This window comes from Chelmon rostratus, chromosome 23, assembly GCF_017976325.1.
Source record: "Chelmon rostratus isolate fCheRos1 chromosome 23, fCheRos1.pri, whole genome shotgun sequence".
In the NCBI taxonomy this organism is placed as follows: domain Eukaryota; kingdom Metazoa; phylum Chordata; class Actinopteri; order Chaetodontiformes; family Chaetodontidae; genus Chelmon; species Chelmon rostratus.
Window position 1 is genome coordinate 14,651,641 of NC_055680.1, and position 12,216 is coordinate 14,663,856.

General features: G+C 44.4%; 1 protein-coding gene across 4 annotated transcripts; it reads right to left on the minus strand.

Annotated features, from left to right (window-relative positions):
* Positions 1–284: 284 nt before the first annotated feature.
* On the minus strand, positions 285–10,837 carry tox4b (TOX high mobility group box family member 4 b). 4 transcript variants are annotated; one of them, XM_041965462.1, is made up of 10 exons: positions 10,721–10,837; positions 8,440–8,508; positions 7,169–7,219; positions 5,363–5,650; positions 5,011–5,271; positions 4,446–4,766; positions 4,122–4,202; positions 2,626–3,264; positions 2,354–2,508; positions 285–1,604 (listed from the first exon to the last, which is right to left on the minus strand). In XM_041965462.1, the coding sequence occupies exons 1-10, from the start codon at positions 10,724–10,726 to the stop codon at positions 1,547–1,549; spliced, it is 1,929 nt and encodes a 642-aa protein (XP_041821396.1). In that variant the 5' UTR covers positions 10,727–10,837; the 3' UTR covers positions 285–1,546. The 4 variants fall into 4 exon arrangements, with proteins under 4 accessions (XP_041821396.1, XP_041821394.1, XP_041821397.1 ...); XM_041965460.1 differs by lacking the exon at positions 10,721–10,837 and adding an exon at positions 8,708–9,439; XM_041965463.1 differs by lacking the exon at positions 7,169–7,219.
* Positions 10,838–12,216: the final 1,379 nt, after the last annotated feature.

The following is a 12,216-nucleotide window of genomic DNA, read 5'->3' on the forward strand; positions in this document are numbered from 1 at the left end:
GTGCTGACGTCAGTCTCGCGATAGAAACTGCAGCGATGAGATCACTTGGGTGAAAGTTGCATTTTTCTGCCTCCCTGTGACACTTTATTCCGGACTAACATTTGTATATATCTACATATATGTAGACAGAGAGATAAATATGTGCATACATATTGGCGTGATTTGTTCTGTTCCTGTTCTGAAATGAAGAGAAAAAAAAGAAATACATGGTATTACCTGTGAGATTAATCAAATAAATACCACTTCACCTATTACTAAGAGGCCAAAATATACATCACCAAATGTATAATAAAACATAAAATATTTTATTTCACCATTAAAAACATTTCCAGGATATCTACAATAAACCAGATCGGCCACTGCATCATTTCATCTGACTGGGAATAGTTTTTCTTTTTTTTTTTTTTGGAAGTCGCCTTTGATTTTTCAACAGACCTGAAAGCAATTTGTTAAATTAAACACCAATAATGTTAAAAAGTAAAGCTTTTACACTGTATTCCCTTTCCCCTTACAGTAGTGTTGTCAGAGCTGGTGTGTTTATTTCATTCCAATACATTTTTTTCCCTCTAACACCAAATTTCACTACAAATGTTCCTCATAAAAAAAAAGGTACCATGTATTTAAAAAGCTCTTACGTTGCGCGGGATTTCAGCAGGAGAGGAGAACAGAACACTCGAGCTATTTCTTTTCCTGAATTGTAGCACCTGTTGTAAAATGTCTGAAGTAAAATCCTTTGCATGATGGTAGTTTTTTTTTTACCCCCTTGACAAACGGCATTTGGCTGGTGGCAGATTCATTGCCACCTTGTCCCAAAATGGCTTCTCACAAACATTTTAACCTCTTGCACAACTCCAGGCTACCTTTAAGACTCTTTGTGCTTTGCCCAGTTGTTGCTCATTTGCACATCAAATCTCGGAAGTAGCCGCAGGCCCCTCAAAGCCAAAGCACCTGCACGTTTCTGACAAACAATGAAATAAAATTAACTCCTCAGACTTCATCCGCATCAATCTGTCCTCAGTGGAACAATAAAGGGAAGAGCATACACATTTAAGGTGGAATTTTTGAAATTAACTGAATTCATCTGCGAGATCATGATTTCCTTTCTGCACTTTTTTTTTCCTTTTCAAAACAATTAAAAACACTAAGTCCATAGAAAATGTTCTCTTTTTATCAAGTCCATATTTCAGATTCACAATAGATGATCGAGAGCAGAGGCAGGAGTCGTTTCTTCTTCTGTGTTTTTTCCAGTATTATCCAGCAGTCCTTACTATTAGCCGTCACTCCTGCTGCAGTATTTCAGTTTTATTCTGCTGGGAGCCATGATGTCGATCACAGAAAAACAAATTGAACTGACTTTCAGGCATTTTCCTGCAGTTGTCTCGTCTTTGTTCTTGCCGTCAAGATGACGTGATGAAACAAACTGTGATGTGCCGATACCTGAGCCTAGCATTCAGTCATTCTTTCCTCTGTTCGCTTGCATTTCATGTGTTGTCCTTTGTCCTTCTCTCTCCGTGGAGCAAACTCCTCCGTCAGACGTGTCCTTTCCCTATGTGACCGTGGTGGAGTTCTGCCCTCGGATGGCGCACCAGGCCATGAACACGTCTCTGCGGAGGAGGAAAGATGGAGGAAAAAGATCATTCTCACTCTATTTTAGTCTATTTATGACACGTGCTGAATGCAGGGTGTAATGTTTGGACAAGATGCAATTAAATCCAGCTGTATATTAAGTTTGTTAATTCCCTTGTGCACAGCCTTGTTTTGACCCTTATTTTTGTTTTGCTTATATGGAACATAATTATTCAGCTCCCTGATATATATATATGTAATTATAACAGTACCCAGGGGCTTCTGATGTTGAAATGCACCACAGATAACAAAACACTCCAAAACAATAAACATAAGCAGGATATGAGTGTGCTTGTAAACACTTTAGCGGTGTCTGAATACTATAAACTACTAGCATGCAAACTGTGTACGCTCAGTTTGTATTAGAGCAGAAACAATTGATTTTTAAATCAAAAATGCTATTCTCTAGTCTGGGCAAAACAACAAATATCTTTACTGATATTTTATAGATCAGACGATCATCCAGTCTAAAAAGTATCTGCATACTAACTGATAATCAAAACGCGAATACGAATCAAAACGTTTTGCTACAAAAACACGTTTCACCAAGAAACTGTCGGCAAGTTATTAAAGGCTTTTCAGTTCATCAAAGAAGAAAGAAAAAATCCCTCAATAACACTTGCGACTTCAGGAAATCAGCACTGCAGTGACACATCAGCTGATGATCAACTGTTTGAATCCAAAGTAATTTGAAAACCTCTCCAGGACCCAGGTTTGGTGTACACACCTGCAGTGTGTGGCGACACACTCATTACTACAGTACTCCTTGTCCCAGTCTTTGCTCTCCACGGCCGGGTTGGTGCAGCCGGCGCGTACGCACATGTTGCGGCTGGCGGCGGGGGTCACACTCGGGACAGGGGCGACGTTCACCTCAACCTCCATCTGAGAGACAGACGTTTACATTTAAGGTATTGATCGAACCGTCTGCTGCTGAAAGACAAGCAGCAGGTCAAAATATACAACAAACACTGAGCGAGCGAGTCAGCAGTGTGGGTTTACCCCTTCCTCTGCCTCCGCCACTTCCTCTCCTCCCGCCGCCACTTCAGACGACCGTCCCACCTGCACCGTCAGGCCGGAGGAGGAGGACACCGACGTGGGCGTCTCGCCGCTCGACGTCACGATGATCGGCGCGCTTGAATCCGACTGCCGTGACGACGGGACGACCTTGATCTGTAGCGGAGGTGGGGCGGTGGCAGCGCCTCGTGGTTTGGCCTGCAGAGGTGGAGGAGCCTGGGCGTGCACCATCTGCTGCAGCCGAGGCGGAGGGGGGGTGCTCTGCATCTGCTGCAGCGGCGGCGGCTGGCGCGGCGAGGAGGCGGCCGTCGCCGTGACGGATACGCCGCCAGAAGGCAGCGGCGTCTGCTTGATGATGATCTTGGTGACGGTGGGGGGGTTCGGGGGGGTGGTAGCGGGCGGGGGTTGGGGCTTGATGGCGCCGGTGCGGGAGCGTGTGGTGACCTGAGGCAGGTCCAGGATGATGTTGGAGGTACAGATGTTGGTGATGGTGTTCTCCTCGGGGTTGTAATGCTGTGACCTGGTGGAGCGAGCGGCTACGGCGGTCATGGGTGTGGCTGTGACAGCGGCAGCTGGGGCTGGAGGTGGGGGTGATGGGGCGGTGTCCATGACTTCAATAGGGGCCTGAAGAGAGCACGGTTGGACACAAAAAGACAAAGAAGAAACTGTTATGTAGAATATGATGACACTCTTACTGATGATGTTTTGTGGATGTTTGCCTGATACAGACGGTGTCCAGAGTGAGTTTTACTGACAGCCAATCACAACTCAATAATGAAGCTATTTCCAACCAATCACAATCTTTTAGGAGAGCACGTCCCAAAAACAGGCCCAGCAGGGTTGGTTGCATTAGCTCAACACACCACATGTTGTGGTTTTGGTAATGAAAGTTAGATTAGACGGCAGAGACGAGGCCTCGCTGTGGAAACGTGTCACAACGGCCTTAAACGTAAAGAAATCTGGTGGTGTGGTGATGTCGTGGCTACTTAAAGCCCCAGCTGCCCACAAAGTGACCAAGACAGTCCAGAACAGAGACTACGGGCGAATGATGTGAGTGATAATGTTCCTTTCCGGGCTGAGAAAAATTTGCATTTTAAAAAGAAAAACATGTGGAAGTTTAAAAACAGGGCTGTTCGGCTCATGAAAAGTCATTCTTTCCATAATCTGTGCACGTACTTCCCGAGCATACATGCTTTTTTGTAAAGCACAGAAAAAGTTGCTGTTTATTTATTTACACAAGTTTGCAGCTCATACAATATTTGGTCATTTAGGTCATTTTAATCTTAAAGTCAACAGAAATAACGGCTTAATCGTGACGTACATCGATATCCACTGATATAAAGTAATGATCCTGTTTGACGCATTGCCATTCTCTTTGTAAGCGAACGTGCACCTGACCACGTCAAACGAGACGCTCCAGTCAAGCTGCACATACTGTTTGACAAATGGAGGATCAGGTCTCGCCAATCAGAGCCCCTCACCTGAGAAATCTGTCCGGCTCTGTACTCTGCCAGCGCCTTCAAATAATCCTTCTTTGCAGCTTCGTTTTTCCTCTTGTAAACCTGAAAACAAAAGGTGTAAATTATGCACTGACATTCAGATTGTTTAAATTTCACCATGTCATGAAACCCAGGTCTGCTTTCAGACAACTTTACAGCCACGCTAAGCTGAAGTCAATCTACCTGAGTCACAGTAAACATATGATCAGTTCAACAACTGGAAACTCCTCCATGTCGGAAAGACAGATTCAAGGCTTTCCATGACTGCAGGAATCCTGGCGAGAGTTTCCTCCGTTTTCCTCTCACCTGTTTCTGCTCCTCCCCCAGGCTGTCCCACATGGAGGCCACTATCTTCGAAACCTCTCCGAATGTAGCGTTGGGATTTTGTCCCTTAATAGCTGCCTGCGTGTCCCTGAAGAACAAAGCGTAGGCCGAGACGGGTTTCTGGGGCTCGTTGGGGTCTTTCTTCTTCTTCCCCTTCTTCCCACCTCCAGCTCCTCCTTTCCGTCCAACAGCCGGCGAGACGCTGGAGGCGGGGGCCGAGAGCGGGGACTCGGACAGGGAGGGATCCAGGGAGATGACGCCGGGAGAGACCGCCAGGGAGACCGGAGATTCCACCAGGACGCTCTGATTGGAGGGGAACAGAGCGATGCATTTGAGAATAAAGATATCAAATATTTCTCTAAAACGTTAAAGGAGGATGAATCAAGTTAGAAGAAAAGTCAATCTGTCTGCTTCACTCGGACTGCTGCACTTCCCACCACAAACCAGTGCGAAGAGCAAAGACAAAGCTCAATATTTCATGTGAAATAACCTGCGTAGTTCAAACCCTAATGAGCCCACAAAGGTTTTCGGGACCCTCAAAACTCACCCGTCTAAAGTCGTCCATGTCGTCATCCTGGAGCGAGCTGGTGGGCGACGCCGTGGCCGACAGAGGGTGTTCGGGCGACTGGGGGCGTTGCAATATGTTCCCGCCTCCCAAGCCGAGCCCCAGTTGTGCGCTGAGCTCCGACTGGTCGATAGTGGTCAGCTGGTTGGACCCCAGCAGGCCCTGGCTCATGTCACCCAGCGGGACGTCGATGGTGACCGGGGACGAGCTGCTGAACTGAGAGCCGATGGGATGGCCGAGATCCTGTGGACGGAAAGAAGACGGGAGCGGAGAACGTGAGTGAATGATCCTCGTGTTTGATTGGAAGATGGTTAAAACCTCCTGTGCTCCTCACCATTCCCAGCGACGACCCCAACAGAGCACTTCCTCCTGACTGGTTGATGACCCCCAGACTCAGGTGCTCCAGCCCCTGTGAGGGGGCGTTGACGAAAGTGGAGGCGAACGAGGGGTCGTCCCCTTCGACCACAGCGTTGCCGGGTACCACCACGCTGTCGGAGGGGCCGGTGTCCGACAGCTCCCCGAAATGGGACACCACATCGGACACGGTGAGGGCCGAGTCCGGATCCAAAGAGATGGGAGGGATCTCGAACTCCTCATCGCCGAGGCTGGGGGTGTGGAACGTCTGGAGAGCAGATGGAGCCGAGAAAGAGAAGAAAATGGAAGAAAAGAAGAATAAAGGAATAACGAGGATGGAGGACGGCCAGAGAATACAAGTTTGTAAGAAATTAGGGTGGAAAGGAGTAAACAACAATTTGGAAAGGAAGGAAAGAGAGCCACAAGAAAGTTGGGGGAAGATTACAGTCAGTTATTACAGATTTTTTAAGTTTTGTTATTTTTGACAAAAAAAAAAAACATCAGAAGAGTCATTTTCTAAAATTCTAAATTGAAATATTAAAACAGTCAAAAGGGATCGATGTGTGGAAACTTGCTGGCGTGTGTCACAAAGCAAGATTAGCGGGTTAGCTTGCGGTCTTTGAGCTTAACTCAGGTTTTCGGGCATGCTTTTGGCCGTGTTGGACCACCACGGTATCCTGCGCTGCGCGGCTAACCTGCTCCAGTTAGCAGGCTGACTTCAGAGGATCAGATCAACCTGCTTAAACAGCCCAACTGCTGACCAATCAGATCACTGGAAAAAACACGAGTCATTGTTCCTACAGGATCCTGACATTTGTATAGATCGTTTATGGATAATCCATTCAGTGTCCGTACTTTCTGTACATTAGTGAACATACTGAAAACGTCAATCATGACTCCCACTTCTTCAGCTTCTTGTTATTCTAGCTGATATAACCTAATTTCACCGCAGGGATCACCGTTTCATCTGATGTTGTATTAATCCCTCCATCCATGGCTCTGATGCTGCTGCACGTGGTCGTAACGAGGCCTCTTTCACCTGAACATGCTAATAGCTGGACAGTAAAACCCTGAGTTAGTGAAGCCAGCTGAGAAATGTGGGCTCAGTGAAACAAGGCAGCTCAAAGAGTGTAAGAGTGTGTTGAACTTGATTTGTGATACAGGCTCCTGGTCATGCACCAAAAAAAAGAGAAACATCTTAAAACTGTCAAAGCACGTCATCACTCACAGCTGCACAGTGAGCTGCAGGGTGAACATCAGGCAGCAGATGGTGGGAATGCTGATGATCGCAATATTATTGGAAAGCATATGTGCAAAAAAAGATTTAGACCCTGGTTATTTAAGCCTCACTTCCACCGGATGGTTTGCCGCGGCTCCACTCGACTGATTCTTAGCTGATTGACAGAACGGCGGCGCTTGAAACCGACGTGATATCAGCGACACAAACACAAGAACAACTGAGGACGTTTGTTCCTGTTTACGTAATGTTTCTGATGACAAAACAGCACAGAAAGATGTACAAGTATACTTTAGCATGCAACAGGCTGGCCTCGAACGCAGCACCTCCATGTACACATCATGTGTCTGCAGCTCAAATCCCTTCCATCATCCCATCACTAGACCAACTCTGGATGAGTCCGTTTGCTCGATTTGTATCCTGACAGCGTTTGATGATCCGCTCTCTGTAAAAAGCTTGTTTTCTGCGTGACAGCCTTGTTTTAAAAAAGGGTGTCTGAATTTAAGCAGGAGGGGTGTAAAATATAAAGTATTTATAAATAATTCATACTCCACCAGCAGATCCAGCGAGGTTGAAGAGGTCAATGGGTTTAGTGGCACACTAAAAAATGTGAGTATGTCAGTAAATGCACGTTGAAGTAGATTACAAATGTCATTCGTGGCAGTAAAACTGTTTAATGTACTCATGGCACTGGCATTATATGGTTTACACACACAGTACAAAGCCTGACTTTATATGACTCACACATCATATATCCTAAGTCTGGCTGTAGTGTGGTCGAGGCTGATTTGTGCCTCTAATGTATACCATTACATTGAAGTCACAGAGCCAAGCATTCATTTTTCTGAAAGATTAAAGACCTGGTGACATTTGTAAAACTGAAAAGGTCAATTATCAATAATTACCATAATTTTGAAGATATTTCCAGAATTGTCAAAGAATCTGCTGCACGACAACCACAAGTCGACAGAAATGACATATCCCCTTGCTTATGTAGTAAACAACTTAAAAAAAATACATATGTTGTAATGTATGAAATTATAAATCAATGAAATTCAACATGAATCTTGATAAATATATCCATTACTGATTTTTCCCCCCTTTGGCCTGAGATTGCGCAAACTGAGCAAGCTACAATTGCCCCGCCGGAAATTGTTTATGTGAGTTGGGAAGCCAAACCACACAAATCCTGACTCATTTTATCTCCAGCGTGGGGGGTCCGGGTCCCCAAAGGGGTCACAAGATGCTTAACAAGGAAGTTGATCGTGCTTAATGTGTTTTTCTTGTACATGAATGGACAACTTCTTGGTTTAGGAAACAGAGTTGCAGCTCTGGGAGCATCTTCAGAACAGCAGCGAGTGTTGTTGAACAACTTTAAGGGTTTTTCAAAAATCTACAGATATTTATCTCTCAGGAAAAACAAATGTTTAGGCCACATTCATGCCATCAAGACAGCTGTATGATTACAGAGTTTATCTTGCGAGGATTAAAATACTAAGCATTGATGATAAAATCTGGGTTTGAACAGAGGACTTGGGCTAATTTGAGGGATCCGTGTTTTTATTATTATTGTTGTAATTACAGCTTGGATGTTGACGTGAGGCGTGCGTTCAAGTCAGAAACTCTAAAGCACTTTAACTCAGGTGTGACTTGAAAGCAGCATCAGCTCTGTGACTGCATTGAATGGTGATACAATCAATGGTGTGATTCTGTGTGATTGTAGGCCAAAACATCTGTCCACACAGGGGGCTCCAGGGCAATAACAACATACCTGGCAGACAGAAATTCAATGTCATATAAATCAAGGTGTTAAGGCCTACCTCTGAGGAGGACAGGAAGGGATGGCCGGACCCAGATATTGTCAAGTAGTTGTCACTGCCTCCAGGGAACTGAAACATCAAGGTAGGAAAGAGATGATTGACAACAGGGAGGCAGAAAGGCCACAACAGTCCAGTAAACTGCAACGATTATTCAGTATCGACACACTGTGATGCGTTCATTGGCAGCCTTCAGTCAGTTCAGTAACTAAGCTCATGCAAAAACAAGCAGCACTGAGACAGGTTTGGCCCATTCATGAGATAGAGTCACCTTGTTGTCAGAGTCAAATCCATTGAAAGACTGCGGATCCAAGAACTCTGGATCACCGTCGTGCTGCCCGGTGCCGTCCGTTAAATCCGAATAAAAATTCAGGTCCATCTTTTCAACTGGGCCTCATATGTTAGCTATGAGGCCCTTCTTCAATTCAAGACGTTACGCAATTAACCGAAATCTCCTATTTCGCAGCAGAGCTTGAAAATGTGTGGTTAAAGTGGTTTCTGATGGCGGCTGAGTGGCAGCGAGTCCGGATTAGCGGCGACGTTATTTCTTTTGTATCTGCCGACACTGACAGCTTCTCCACAGATGTTGGGCTAGCTCACGCGACTGACGTTAGCTAAAGCGGAGCATGTGTGGGCCAGCAACCGTGCCAAAAATAACCTGTCTGCCGGCTGGCTGGCTAGCTACTGAGGTAACGTGGCTGGTACCGGTCTATAATGCTGACTTGTCCTACCACGGTTTAGCTTTAGCTGGCTTTGACGCAAGGCTGCAGTGCTCCTCACTTCACGACCAGCCCGGCGCCCGTTTGTCTGTCGGACCTCAGACCTGACATCCAGTCAATGGCCGCAGCTAGGCGAGACAGCTACATTTAACGGACCCTTAATGCTGACCGAGAGCTCCGGAAAACGGCGACGAACGTTTTCAATGTGTCTGACAGGGTAGGAAGGCTGACCGAATCCCCCGTTCTTGGTTTGCTTCGCGTTGGCCCGGGCCAGGCTGCTCAATGGAACCCGAGCCACGGATCACGGATGGGACAAGCGGAAAGGGTCAAGCTAAACGAGGAGAACGCCGGATGTTGAGCAACGCGAGTTTCAAAATAAGATCATATCACTGACTTCGTATTGGTTACAACTGTGTTATAATGTAAACACACAAAGTAATGGGAACGCAGTACAATACTACCCGTGAGGCGAAACCCACAAAATGGGTATCATAACCATGACCTGATAAACCTGTTCATCAGGTGACACACAGACACACCCCAATAAAAGTGGACAATACCAAAAACTTTGATCTGACTTCAAGTAATACCAGGGACATTAACTGCAACAATACCACTATCTTTTTTTTCCATTACTAAAAACATTTTACTTCTGTTTTGTTTTTCAATTTTGTGTTTTTAGTTTTACAGGCTGGCTTTTTTCATATTGATTTTTTTAGTTATATTCCTGTTGACAGCTGTTACTCTTTAAAATTCTAGTGCAATTGACTATACAAAATTCATTTTTTATATATTTGTTGTAATATTTGTCACAACGCTTTGACACCCAAATATAAAGGGGCATTTATCAAATCGACATAGCAACTCATTTCCAAATTTTATGAGTCCTGATTTTACTTTGAAAGCTTTCACAGGAAGCCGTTTGTCACGATGCTCTTCTCGAGGAATTAGTTTTGCTTCAGTAATTGTACCTTCAGCAAAATATGTTGTGTCTGACGCGGAGTGCAGCTAAAACACAAAAAAACAACGATGTCGTAGAAAAGACTGCTATTTTGGCGAATAAAAACGCATTAATTTAGCTTTTAACGACCGCCTGGCAGCTTATCTTACCCCCATTCTTTTCCAATGGTTCGGTCCAATTCAATCCTCATGCTAAACGGAAGAACAAACAACGTCCTAAAGACTAAATCCACTGAATAAACGACACAATTACATTGTGTGGGCAGATGTTTAACGTCTATACAAGCTGTTTGACTGTCGGGTGCGAGCTTTAACCGTTTTACATTAGCGTATGATTATAAACTTACACCCGAAGCAATAAGTTTGACTCACAAACCAGGAGTAGAGGACTAACCGCCTCTAAAGGTGGAAATAGGTGAGGTGAGGTTAAATTCACCGATTTAAAGGGATGATTAATGAGACAGCCGGGTGATCCGCTCTTAACAAGGCCATCATTGTTGTGTTTGTGACAACCAGAGATCGTGTGTTGTAGTTGATCATCAACATATGAACACAAAGGTGACTCTTTTATTTGCCAAAAAGTTTCTAAAACTAACTACTCTTACCTCCATGCTCACCCCCGAAATCTGATTATAGTTTTGTTTTTATCCCACTTTTGCAAGTGAACTTCGCCCAGAACTGATTTCCTCAAATATTACAGGGCACCGGCTTCCGGATTGTACGTACAAGTGGAAGTGACCTCATCACGCAGAAATTGGACGTTCCAAAATAAAAGCCGTCTCTCTCCCAGCACCGTGTGGCAGCTTATGTTCATGAATGTGAGGTTTATATATTATACTGTACTATATTATTATAAGGATTTTTCAGGTGTGTGGTGTTGAAAAAGTGAGGAATGCGCATCATCAAGAGGCACATTAGTCTAAGTAGCTTGATAATAAATCCTTATAAATTACAGTCCCAATTTCAGACACATTTGGTCATTATCATGTCATAAAACAAAAAGGATCACGAGCATTGTAACTTTTCCTTCAAAATTGCTTTATTTATTCCCGTACTTTTTCAAGCAAAGTTTTTTTTTAGAATTCCTTTTTATATTAATGTAATTAAAAAAAGATAAAACTTGGGATTTTTTTTTATTTATGAACAAGCAAGAAAACAATGTTTAGGAAATAACAATGAACATAAAAGAATCCCTGCACGATAACACTGTAAAAAAAAAAAAGAAAAAAAAGAAAAAAGAAAGAACCAAAGCATTAGAGTGGAATCAAACACCTCTAGTTTGCAGCTCCATACTTTAGCAACACACACACACACACACACACACACACACACACCAGGATGTTATCAGGTTTAGTTTAGGGGTGTGGTGAGGTGGAGAGTTTCAGGGCATAAGCTCACACTACACAGCGCAGCCAATGTTCTCATTAGAAGGAATGGAAACACCATATACTGTGTCATTCATACATTTCTCTCACACACACACACACACACACACACACTTCATTCAAAGTGACATTTTGACAGCATGCAGTGCAGTGGTCCTCTCCACGACGGTCCAGTGTGTCAACAATACTGATTTTCAAAATTCCTCCAGTCTTTGCAACCCTCCCAACCTGAGGCCTTTCTCAAGTGATCAAACAGTCTAGGCTGCCATTGTCTACTCTAACAAACTGACATGACGACCCTCACGCGGTCCGACCAGGGGCCAGTTTATGGCACAGCACAGAGAAGACCTCTGACGGTTTCCTCACCACTGGATTCATTTTGGTTTTCCTGGGATCTTGGTTGACATCAGGTCCATACATGTGGTGCGTGAGGACGGCCGCGTTCTTCCCATCACACGAGCAGAGCGCCCTGCTGGTGTTTCACGGTTTAGCAGGTGTAGATATGTGTCAGTAGGTAGTTGTAAATCATTTGTGTTCATCAGATTATGGAGCGGCAGCTGTATGGAAGCCCATTTTACTAAGAAAGACAAAAAGATGGTGACTTCAAATAAAAAGTCATACTGAATATTTCATACTTGTGACTTTTGATCTGATAAATTTGTCTTACTGAGTCATAGTTTTAACTTTACGTCAAAAAAATTAGCTTGTAATTTTCT